General features: G+C 36.8%; 1 protein-coding gene across 8 annotated transcripts in view; it reads left to right on the forward strand.

Moving 5' to 3' along the window:
• The window catches only part of rin2a (Ras and Rab interactor 2a), a 34,257-nt gene that overhangs the window by 8,384 nt on the left and 12,999 nt on the right, over positions 1–12,874 (forward strand). Inside the window, exons 3-9 of one of the 8 annotated variants that reach the window (XM_051915776.1) lie at positions 2,697–2,759; positions 3,311–3,409; positions 5,588–5,648; positions 9,240–9,328; positions 10,275–10,473; positions 10,585–10,693; positions 12,266–12,338. In XM_051915776.1, coding sequence (XP_051771736.1) covers positions 5,628–5,648; positions 9,240–9,328; positions 10,275–10,473; positions 10,585–10,693; positions 12,266–12,338 — 491 coding nt within the window. In that variant the 5' untranslated portion in view covers positions 2,697–2,759; positions 3,311–3,409; positions 5,588–5,627. Of the gene's footprint in view, positions 1–1,681; positions 1,706–1,819; positions 1,839–2,696; positions 2,760–3,310; positions 3,410–5,587; positions 5,649–7,770; positions 7,813–7,894; positions 9,329–10,274; positions 10,474–10,584; positions 10,694–12,265; positions 12,339–12,874 lie in introns of those variants that run through there. The other 7 variants (XM_051915773.1, XM_051915774.1, XM_051915771.1 and 4 more) reach the window with 7 other exon arrangements.

Here is a 12,874-nt window from a genome sequence, read left to right on the forward strand (position 1 = left end):
ATTTCCTGTCAGGCACTGCCAGGTCTCGCCAGACTACAGAAAATCCTCTCTGCTACCACGCACCTGTTATGTGTGCAGGACACAGAGACGCTCTGTGCCTCGTAGTTCAGATGTGCCTCTGTGTGGGTCGAACAGCCCAGCTGAGTAGTCTCCTACATCAACACACACTCACACCGAGGCCGTAACCATGTCTTAGTGTAAATATATTTAAAATGCTAACGTTCTCTTATTAGTATGTTTATGTTGGAAACACAAAACAATTCTTGTCTTGTCACATTCAGCAATGAATAATGTAATGTAATAGCATATTTTTGATGGGATTTGTTGGTTGGCTGGCATGATGACCCCGTTTGGTTGGAAACAGGATAAGAGTTAGCCTTTAGTCTAGTGTTTGCAGTTGTTGACATTTTAAATGGCACACTAACAAAGGCTGTTCCTTTCAACTGTAATTTTCTGTGTATCCCAGTGCCGTGACATCCCTATTGAGATGATAGCGGGTGAGGGAGATAAATGACCAATTGAACTGGACTCTCTCTCTCTCTCTCTCTCTCTCTCTCTCTCTCTCTCTCTCTCTCTCTCTCTCTCTCTCTCTCTCTCTCTCTCTCTCTCTCTCTCTCTCTCTCTCTCTCTCTCTCTCTCTCTCTCTCTCTCTCTCTCTCTCTCTCTCTCTCTCTCTCTCTCTCTCTCTCTCTCTCTCTCTCTCTGCCTGCTTGTCTGTGCTCCACAGTGGCCAGTGAATAACTTTTCCTGTGTTTATTTTGCCCGTGCTGGCAGTCCGAGGAGTTTCCTGTTTACTCACCAAGCCAAATGTGCGTGCGTCTCATTGAGTCTTTCAAAAACTGATTCAGGCACAGAAACGGGATGATGCAAGGTAAATAACAGCTTGCTTTCTCTGGTTGACATACTGAGCAGGGCTCAAAAATGGCTTGCTTGATTTCATGAGACCGTTCTGAGAGAGTTTCGAGCCAGATGATGGAACTGTTATTTGTTTTGCATCACATGCCATTGTTTCCAGCAAATGTGCATATGTTTATAGAAATAGCTGTGGACTATATATAATGTTGGTAGCGCAAGCAGAAAAAAAAAATGTTATTGTTGAGCCCTGCTGAGGAAAGATGAATGTGTGTTGTGATGCCTCATTACAGCAACAACATGAGGTGAAGCCTCTTCACAGAGAGGAGTAGATTAACATGTCAAACTCAATCCATATCTGTCAGCACAGGAACAACGCTTCACAAGAAATACCTGGACCTCACTCAGACTACTCTTCCAGTATTTAGGGATTATGGTACTGAATTGTGCTACAGTCTGAACTAAGGCACTGCTGATAATTGGCTCTGGAGGACACAAGAGTCCATGTCAATATGTGCAGAAGAAAGCAAAGGTTTGGGAGGAGATGCTGGTTCTTTTCAAAGCTTCTGATGGTCACATCAAAGGCTTTGTGAGCTGAGCTCCACATGTGAGCCACGATTTTCCCTCTAGTGTCAGCACCCAGACAGCAGCTTTGTGTTAGCTCAATACATAAATTCAACCAGTGAAAAAAGTCTTTGTGTTTCCTTTGTCAACAGTAAGAGTGGAGTCAGGTTTACACTGTGCTAGCAAGACTCTGCTGTCTGTGAAGGAAAAAGCTGTTGTGCATAAGTCAGACAGCTGTGCTGGATCAAAGCTTTTCTGGGTGTTGGGGATCTGCAGCATCTGGAAGTGGGTCAGTGCTGGCTCTTGCTCCAACTGATGACAATCTTGTGCAGCAGTAGAGAGACGCTCGCTCCTTGTGAACTAAGTGACCTGCAGAGGCAGTGTGGCTGTTTTTAATGGCTGTATTGTTTACAGTTTCTCTGGTAGGGTGTATTTACAGTGCACAACATAAATGAGTACACCCCCTCTGAACAAATACACAAAATGTATTTTCTTTATGATCACTAATACAATTCATGGAAAGATGGCAAAATTAAAATGTATTAAACATATACATAATAAAAACTGAGAAATATATGTCATTAATAGCCATAAAATAAGTAAATTAGCCAATTTTGTTTAAATTAAGGATTGCAGAAATGAGTACACCCTAGATTTAATTCAACAAATGTATAATATTCTAGTACTTAGTATGCCCTCCATAATTTTGAATATACTGCTCTGACCTTATTATCAATGCTGAAAACAGTTGTGCTGCTTACTTTTTTTTTTTTTTGTGGAAACTGTGATATATTTTTTCCAGGATTCTTTGATAAACAGATAGTTTAAAAAAAAAAAAAAAAAAAAAAAAACAGTGTTTATTTGAAATAGAAATCTTTCAAGGTAAAAATCTTCACGGTCACTTTTGATCAATTTAATGCATCCTTGCTGAGTACAATTCATTCTTTAAAAAAACAAACAAACAAAAAAAAAAAAAAACTTTTGAATGTTAGTGCTTAACATTGAGCTATGAGGAGCAGGATGAAAAATCAGTGAGATTTCACTGCATTCTACAGTATGAATAAATTGTTTCCAAATATTTGACCCTGACTGTACAGTAAGTGTACAGAGTAATTTTCAGTGGGTAATCACTACATTCCAGGAATTTTAATTTTTGATTTTGATTCTTACCTGTGCTGAGTCATGCATTTACTGCTGAAAAAGCTTTATGTTCCTCCTGCTGCTCTCTTCCACTCCCTTTTCAAATGGCTTGACCTTTGCCCTGGTTTTGTCTCCACCAGTCTCCCAGCTGATCCCTCTCCCTGTATTATGCCTGAAGCTGTTTTGAAAACTTCTTTAGAAAAGTGAGTGAACAAAAGATTTAAACTCAGACTGTCATCTCTGTTTTCTCTAACAGTAATCCCATGATCTCTATGTATCAATTGATAAATTCATAGAATTAATTATAAGATATGCTGCTTAAAAATATATAGAATCATACAATGTATATATATTTATTTATTTATCTTATTATTTATTATATCTTATTTGCAATAAAATAATGTGTTGAATTTATAGCCCTAGTTGTAACATAGATAGTACTAGCAATTATAAACTGCACATCCTTTTTATTATGAGCAATCTAGGGCAAGTTGTGTTTGAGCATGTGACTGTGAATGTATAAAACAGTGTTGCGTGTGTAAAGGGTGCAGTTTATGTTAATTCACAAGGCAGGAAATGAGACACAAGTGAAGAGGGCTTTTAATAATGTTTAGAGTGGGCGTAAGGTGCATGTATGCCAGTCTCCTTCTAAACAAGTCTTGTCTGCTTGTTTCTCTGGCCTATCCATGTGGAATGGGTTGAGATATCCCTGTTCTGGCCTTCAAAATAAAGCATGTGTGTCTGTGATCCACAGAAACACTGCCCAACACAGAAGAGCTGCATACACCAAATCATGTCTGCAGAGATAATGATGCAGTCCTGCCTCATGGACCGGAGCAGCAGCTTTTTTAAGGTAAGGGTTTGAGACACATCGCCACTGTCCTCTCAGCTTTGCCTTGTTTGTCTGTATGTGCCTGCCTGCATGTTCTGGATATGAATTTGCATGTACTGTATTTTATCGTGCATGAGCTTTTCTAACTGAGCCTCCCATATTAAAAAAAATACTTTTTTTTTTCTTTTCTTTTTTTTGTCATTTAGACATAGTTTACCACCGTGGTCGGTTGCGTAAACTGTTTAGACTAGTCTTACAAGTTTTTTTCTGAAAGTCTAGTCATAACTGTTACATAAAATTTAGATCAGTGTAATGTGACTTTAAAAAAAAAAAAAAAAAAAAAAAAAGTAAGCTAGTTGGTAAGCCTAGTTCTTAAAGGGTTAGTTCACCCAAAAATGAAATTTCTGTCATTAATTACTCACCTCATGTCGTTCCACACCCTTAAGACCTTTGTTCATCTTCGGAACACAAATTAAGATATTTTTGATGAAATCCGAGAGCTGTCTGACCCCTCCCTAGACAGCAATTTAATTACCACCTTCAAGGCCCAGAAAGGTACTAAAGACTTTGTTAAAATAGTCCATGTGACTACAGTGGTTCAACCTTAATGTTATGAAGCGACGAGAATACTTTTTGTGCGTAAAAACAAAACAAAAATAACAACTTTATTCAACAATTTCTTCTCTTCCCTGTCATTCTCCTACACTGTTTATGTTGTAGACACAGTGCAGCGCTTCCAGGTTCTACGTCAGAACGCTGACTCAGAATTGGAGAATGACAGGGAAGAGAAGAAATTGTTGAATAAAGTCATTATTTTTGTTTTGTTTTTGTGCACAAAAAGTATTCTCGTCGCTTCATAAAATTAAGGTTGAACCATTGTAGTCACATGAACTTTTTACTTCCCCTCTATGGAGGGGTCAGAGAGCTCTCGGATTTCATCAAAAAATATCTTAATTTGTATTCCGAAGATGAACGAAGGTGTTACGGGCTTGGAACGACATGAGGGTGAGTAATTAATGACAGAATATTCATTTTTGGGTAAACTAACCCTTTAATAAACAGTCTTCAGCAGTGTTATGTTATCTGTTCTATTGTTTGTTAGTTGTCATATTTTTATTGTTTTATTCTATACTATGTACAGCACATTGGTCAATAGTTGTTGTTTTAAATGGTGCTTTATACTGTAAATAAAGTGAAGCTTTATACTGTAAATAAAGTGAAATTGACATTGAAAAGTGACATTAATAAGCACTCTTAATATAGTGGTTGTGTTTATGCAACTGGCCCCTGGTATTAAAGCTATATTCACCCAAAAAAAAAAAAAAAATATATATATATATATCATCAATTACTCATTCCAAACCTGAATGACTTTATTTTGGAACAAAAATCATTTTTGTCCACGCCATCAAAGTTAATGGGTCTGAAATACTGAACTCCATTGACTTTCATTGTATCGACAAAAAATACATTTTTCAAATATCTGTTTTCATGTTCCACAGAAGAAACTCATACAGGTCTGGGACGACATGAGTAAATGATGACAAAATTTTCATTTTTAGATGAACTGTCCTTTTAAGGTCAATCTCAGGTGACCCCAATCACCCCAAACCTCGTTCAGAGGTAGTCAGGAATGCATCTGACAACATGGCCAACTAATTTTCATCATAACTGAACAGCACTATAGTTTACATCTTCCACAGTAATGTGCCAGCCAGCAAAAAATGACACACTGTAAACCCCCATCATTGGATGAGTTTGCTTTCAGTAAGTGTCCTACTTTAGAGCCAGACAGAGAGCAGGTTAGTCAGGGCCTCTGGAGACCACGTGGAATGCTGCTCTGTCCGTTCTCTCTGCCAGCACTAAAGCTGCAAAGCTTAAGAGGTTCTCAGAGGATGATAGATCCAGTTGTTATCTCTGCAAGCTATTCTTCCAACAAACCTAAAGACTTTTTGTGTGAATGTTTATGTAATTGTTTCAGGGTGACCTTACTTATCCTCCAGCATGTGTTGTGATTATTTCATGCAGGAGGAAGTTGTAGTTGCAATTGCAAGCTTTGTTACATGTAAACAAATTAGATGCAGCCAAAGGCAAATAAATCAGGCTTTCGCTCCGACGCTAATCGGCCGTGACAAATGCATGATAAGATTATGAACGTCAGTGAACAAAAATTTATATTCCTCCTTGTTTCCTTAACAGAAAACACTCCTGTAACATCTCTTCCCTGTCATCAATTTAGATGATACTTCAGTGGAATGTGGTGAGCAGACTGAATTTTACCTTCGTCATCTATTAAAGGAACAGTTCAACTACAACAACAACAAGAAAATTCGGTCATTATTTACTCACCCTTAAGTTGTTCCAAACGTGGATGACTTTCTTGTTTTCTTGCAGCACAGAAGGTGAATTTTCAAAGAATATATGCCTGCCCTTTTCCATATAATGAAATATGGCGTAGAATAATAAGAAATATAAGCTATATGGATTACTTTTATGATATTAGAGATGCACAATATCAAACTTCTGGCAGATAACGATAAGTCAACAAATATCTTATGGCCAATAACCAATAAATGGGGGGGTCCCCAATAAACCTTCAAATTATTTAAATTTTAGGTAACACTTTAGTATGGGGAACATATATTCACTATTAACTATGACTTTTGCCTCAATAAACTCATAATTTACTGCTTATAAAGAGTTAGTAAGGTAGATGTTGTAGTGTTTAAGTTTAGGTATGGGGTGGGATTAAGGGATGTAGAATATGGTCACGCAGAACATGTGCTTTATAAGTACTAATAAACAGCCAATATTCTAGTAATACGCATGATAATAAGGAACTAGTTAAAAGTGAGAATTGTTCCCTATACTAAAGTGCTACCAAATTTTATTATATTAACATAACCACTGCTATATAATATAATTTGCACAATATCAAAATTCTGGCAGATACTGATAAGTTAAGTTATCTTTATGTTATGGCCAGTAACCAATAAGTGGGGGGTCCCAATAAATCTTTAAGTTATTTAAATGTTGTTATATTAACATAACCACTGCTATATATTATCATTTACTTTAATTTTATGGAAAAGAATTTAAACTTTTGTGTTTAATGGAATAAACATGTTGGAATGACGTAAGGGTGAGTAAAGGATCACAGAATGTTCATTTTTTAGTGAACAGTCCCTTTAATTGAATAACTCTGCTGCTGTCACTTTGAGTGTTTATATTCCGAACACTCCTCTCAGTGTGAGGACTGTGTTTGGCTGAAACAAGCGTGCTAGTAAAATGTCAGCACATAGTTTCCTAGAGTCTTTCTTGGCTGCTTTGTATGCTATGAATGACTTTACCTCACGGCTGGTTAAATGGAGGCACAGATGACTGCAGCATTTGGAAGAGCTCTTGATCTCACCAGTCTCCAGAACACCAGCCAGCACCTCACAGGCATCAGAGTTTCCTAATGAATGTCCAGCAGGCGAAAATGCACCTTTTTTTCTGCTTCATCACCTCTTTTTATGGCTCATCACTAAAGCTGAAGTCATTTTCTGCTTCTGGATGAATTTATCAACACAAGCTGAATGATTTTTACATTAGATCTCTCTCTGTCTCAGCAGGATTGTGTCTGTTTCAGTGTAAATGATAGGTGGTCCTATTGTCTTCCTTCTGGCTGACCAGCTTTACAAAATCAATCCTGTGGTTGGTGCAAAACGTTGTGTCCACTTTGAAAATCGCTGGGATCATATTATCTACACATGCTGTTGAATAGGGCACTCCAGAATAACCCATATGTTTCTGTTAATGGGTAAAGATGCTCCTTTATGCTCCTTGTGCAGGAATCCATTATCACTGAAGCATTTTTTGATGGATTGTGATAGTTTGAAATCTGTTAGAATTCTATATTTTTCTGTTGACTTTTATGAATTTTTTTTTAATGAAGTAAGGCCAGTTTTAGAACGTTTATCTAAGATCAAATTTAAAAACGTAATTTAATTTTTTCTTTAAGAAAAAAAAAAAATCTCGTTCTTGCCATGAATATAGTCGAGGTAGCACGCATGGTGTTAAATCATAAACAAACAAACAAACCTTCTGGCTGACAATAGTTCAGAGGAATTTTCTGAGTTCTTGTAAATCTGTTTAAAGTGTTTCTTCCGTTTTTTTCTCTGTCAGTGCTGCTCATTAGTATTGCACAATCTCATTCATATTTGATTGGGGAAATTCCATCTCTTTTTTTCACACTTTTTTTTTTTTTTTTTTTTTTTTAATGAAATTAAGAACAGTGACAAAATGACAGAAAATGTGAGTTGAATGTTAGAGAAGTGTCCTGGTGTTGGTATTTTTGCACAGGTGGCCAGAGTTCGATTCCAGCTGTTCTCCATAAATTCTCATCTCTACTCTCAATGTCTCTACTAATAAAAAGGTTAAAGGTAAATAAATAAGTAGATAAATGCATAAATATTAAATATCTGCACTACCATTGAAAAATGTGGGGTTGGTATAATATTTTTTTTTTTAATGTTTTTGAAAGAAGTCGCTTATGCTCACAAAGGCTGCACTTATTTGATTAAAATAGAGTAAAATCAGTAATATTTGAAAATATATTACAATTTAAAATAAGTTTTCAAAGCTGAATTTTCAACAGCCATTACATATGTGTCTTCAGTACATTTTCTTCTTGATAAATGTTTTTTTTCTTTGACAAAATTCACATTCACATGTCATTTATAATTTATTTTATGATTGTATATGTTAAAATGCAAAAGCAAGTGTTAGTCTTTACATTTTAAAATACTCTACTATTTAGGCCAAGGTAATAAGTGTGTATAAACTCATGCATGCCTGTTCCTGAGTGTTTTTATTTAGATAAGCTTTGTTTTCTGAGGTATTTCTTGTCTGGCTCAGATACTGAGCCATATCAAGCCATTGCAGTGAGCCAGTTTATTTTATATTGGTTTGATAATTCTTGTCCTTTCAAGGGTGCAGCCCATTCAGCAATAATCTACAGCAACCAAGCGCTTTGGAATCACTGAGGCACTTTTTATGTCTTTACGCAGTGCTTTCCTTGGCTGTGAGCTGGTTGGTGTGTAACTGTGGTTTGCTGACTAAGGCTGAGATGAAGTTAGAGAAATACCTCATGACCATAAGCGGAAAATGCTGGCTCAGATAAAAAAGAAACACAACCGAAAGTGTGGATGGGTCTTTACTTGTCTGGTTTGAGGGTTTGAAATATTGACTGTCTCCTCACATGTATGAGTTTTAGTGCTAACTGGAATTTGTGCAGGCGAAAAGAAGTTCAAAAAGTGAATGCAAAAAGTAAATTAAATAAAAAAGGGAGAGCGAGAGAAATAAAAAGAGAATAGGAAAGAAAATAACTCTCTGCCCCCTGCTGGCCATCAAGAGTAACTCAGATCTATGAAGAAATACAATGACAAAACAACAGCTTTTCCAAGTGCACTTATCCTTACTGACCTAAAATCACTGTGCTTCATGTCTAATCTAAGAAGTTAGATGAAAAGCACCCTGCCTTATACCACACAGAATATGTTTTTCTTTCAATAATATTGTGTATTTTATTTACAGTGACTGCTGTTCAGTGTTTCATCTAGGAATAATGAAAGGAATAATCAAAGGAGAAGTTCTTTGAAAGTTTCTAAATTGTTCTCACTGTTGGTTGTTGAAAGGAAACGGATGCAGTTGCTGGTTAACTGGGAGTCATTTCATGTGACTAATTCCAGACATAGCCACTTCCCATTCATACAAAACATGCTTGACACACGAGCACACATTTAAAATGTCTTTAGATTTCTTGCTCTTCACGCTGGTATGGTGTTTTTGTGTGTGTCTGTTACTACAGCTGATTGACACATTCTCCACGGAGATCTCAGAGCTAAAGCAGGAGATGGTTCAGCCAGCCAGAGAGCCGGAGACAGAGATCTTACAGGGGTGAGTCCATCATTCATCACTGTCATCCTCCTCACTGGCATTAATAGGAATTTTAGGTTACATTATATGCTGTTTTCTTTTGTATTTGTGCTCAATTGTACAGTGGGATCCAAAGGTCTGAGACCACATTGAAAAACGTGGAAATTTAAACCTGGAAATAAGTAGTTTTAATAAAACAAAGGTTTTAGGATTTTAAAAATGCAACAAACTCATGTCACTGCTTGAGCTAGTGTTGCTGTTTTGGATCTCTCAAACACACTAAGCAAGTTGTGAAAGTGTCACAGAGGCAGTTGTAGTTGTATTTGGCATTAAACTGAGAAGGGAGATAAATGTGCAGATTTATTTAGTCATTCTGTATTTTGTATCACAGACATCAGCTTTAAAATGTCTTGCCTCTTGTGGAGTCTTTTTGGACTGTGTAGATTCATTATGTGTTTGTTATTGTACTTCCCATGTTCTCCAGCAGGTGGAGCATGTCTTATTTTTTACGCCGTAGCACATGGTTTTGCAATACTGCATTTCCATGAAATTAAAAGGAGTGCATGGAAAAAATAAATTCAGGTGTTTCACAATCAACTTTCGAAAGTTTGGAAAACAACTGAAGTGCCAACCAAAACAAGCTTCTAATCTGTTTTTTCTTCATTTAGTATTGGCATTTTTTTCTTCATTTTATATATATAATATATATATAATTTTTTTTTTTTTTATTATTTATTGTGTTTTATATTTTTAATCCTCTAAGTCACAGACCACTTGAAACTCTTTATATCTTGAGAGACAAATGCAGTAATACCTCCTACTTTCCAAACCCACAATGACCTATCATAATGTTAAAAACAAAACTTCAATCTAGGACTAAGTGTTGTTTTTATCTTGTGTTGTTGTGTAATAAAAGTTTCTCTCTCTCTCTCTTTCTCTCTCTCTCTCTCTATGTATGTATTTGTAGTCTGGAAGGAGAGGTGAGTGGTTTGTTCCTGCAATCTTCTGCCTGTGCTGGTGCGCCTGGAGTGAGGGATTCTGGGTATGACTCTCTACGCAGACGCATGAGCATCCTGGACAGACTGATGCAGACACACTCTGTATGGTTGCTGCTGTCACTCAGTGATGAGGAAGCCAGACGCATTCTGCAGCCGCAGCCGGCAGGGGTAAAGACACTGTCTGCGCAGATGCAGCAGCCAACTTGCTTAACAACAATAGATTCTTTTGTCATTTATTTTTAATTATGTTCTTTCCTTTCATTTGTGTGTTCTGTCTAGAGTTTTGTGGTGAGGAGGTGTTATAAACTGCAGAAAAAGGTGATTTCCCTGCGGATGGACAGTGACACACTGATTGTACGGGACTTCCCTGTTAAAGAGAGCCAGTATAGTAAGTACTATACCAAATTGTTTCCATTTGCAGACCACTAATAGTGTGTGTGTGTGTGTGTGTGTGTGTCTGTCACCTTTTTCACTTCCTCCTGTTTGAGATTTTTGGTGGTTTTTGATTTACCTGTCCACATCCTGTTTAATTGTTCTCTCATCAGAGCAGCAGTTAACTTAATAATAAACTACAGACGTTTGTTTGTTTGATCGAGAGTTTTAAAGTGCCCCTATTATGCTCTTTTAAAGGTTCCTAATTTTGTTTGAGTCTTCTACAGTAGGTTTATATTTATCCGAGGTCAAAAACACCTTAATTTTCTCATAACATAGATGCACATCACCTCCTTTTTGAAAAAGTCTGAAAACGGTTTGTTTGTAGAGATTCAGTCTCTCTAAACCCCTCCTTTCCATGAGCCTACTCTGCTCTGATTGGTCAGATGGCTCAGTCTGTTGTGATTATTCTACCACTTACAGTGTGTGTCGGAAACGAAACGCCCATTACCATATCTGAATTTCAGCTTCAGAGGCTTCCTCTGCACTTGATACACAGTGATATGAACTAATCAACTCAATTAGCGTGACAGCAGGTATATATTCAGCAGACTTACCTCTGTCCCACAACAGTTTTCCAGCATCCCCCCTCCACCCCATCTCCTCACTCCTAACTCTTCCTGTCCCAGCCTGGGAGGGGGAGCACTCTGGGTCTGGGCCAAATTCCAAGCTTGGAGCCCTCTCCTCGGACAGCACGCCAAATATGAATAACCTTTACTCTATCTGATTATGTGTAAATGTGAACTTGTGAGTTTATTTTAGGAGAGAATAACTTTATTTGTCATGCACTTTGATCATTAAAACTCTACAGACCTTTTATATTCACCAACAGCTATATTTATACACACTGCATGAAAAGTAATATTCGAAAAAGCATAATGGGGCACTTTAACTTCATTTATGAATTTTATTATTCTGTCAAACACACATTTCATATGACAGGGTGACAAGAATGCTGTGGTACTGAATGTCAGTACAATATATGTGTATTGTGATATACACAGCATTCACTAGCATATAAAACTTTGGGGTCAGTAAGATTTTTTTGAAAGAAATTAATATATATATATATATAATCAGTAAGGATGCATTAAATTGATCAAAAGTGACAAAAGACTTTTACCTAATTACAAAAGATTTGTTTCAAATAAATAATTATTTTGAACTTTCTATAAAAAAGTATCATGGTTTACAGAAAAATATGAAGTGTGTGTATATAATATATATATATATATATAATAGTAAATATAAAACTGTTTTCCACTGTGATATTAATAAGAAATGTTTCTTGAGCACCAAGTCAGCATATTAGAATGATTTCATCTCTCTGTTTTCTCTTTGCCTTTGTCTGTCACTCTCTGGACATACAGTAAGTGGGTCAGATCCTGTGTGGCTTGTGTGAAAGAAGTTTAAATGTATAAATTTGGCTCTGTTTACTTTTCCCTTCAAGAGCGACTGTTAGGTCATTCCACTTTTTCCAATAGCAATTCCAGTCAGTGTAACCTTCTGTGGTGTGTCTTTATTACAGCTTTTTCCCTGGAGGGCTCAGGGATCAGCTTTGCAGACCTCTTTCGACTGGTGGCGTTCTGCTGTATCAGCAGGTAAGCTGATCCCATTCTGAAAACAAACAAAACTGCTGCAAAACCTGCTTTTGTTTCTAAGATAATTTACTGGTCTATTTATATTTAAAAGAGGGAGGACAGCAACTATTATGTTTTGTTGGTGTAGATATTATTCATTTATAAGAATTCTTGCCTCTTCCATAAGAAAGTCTAAACTGTTTTATAAGAAAACTAGTAATGATTACCCAAGCATATATCCTAGACCCTGCCTAACACAGAAATATTAGCTCAACCAATGGCATGAGTTTGGGGTGGGACTATCTGTTGGACTGGGCCAATGGAAGGGGGAGGTGTTGTTTTTTTGTAATGCATGGAAATGATACCCTTCACCTTTAAGAAAATCTCCTGAAATTCTGAGAATAAACCAGAATGTTTGTGGTAAAGTAAAACCAGATGATGCTGATTCAATTGCATTCCAGTGCAACACGGATAATAACAGGAAGGAAGAGTCTAACTGGAAACATGGCCTCTTTTTCCTTCAAAAAGAAGAGAATGTAGTCAAAGTTTGTTTGTTT

The sequence above is a fragment of the Ctenopharyngodon idella genome, chromosome 13 (assembly GCF_019924925.1).
Source record: "Ctenopharyngodon idella isolate HZGC_01 chromosome 13, HZGC01, whole genome shotgun sequence".
Taxonomy (NCBI): Eukaryota; Metazoa; Chordata; class Actinopteri; order Cypriniformes; family Xenocyprididae; genus Ctenopharyngodon; species Ctenopharyngodon idella.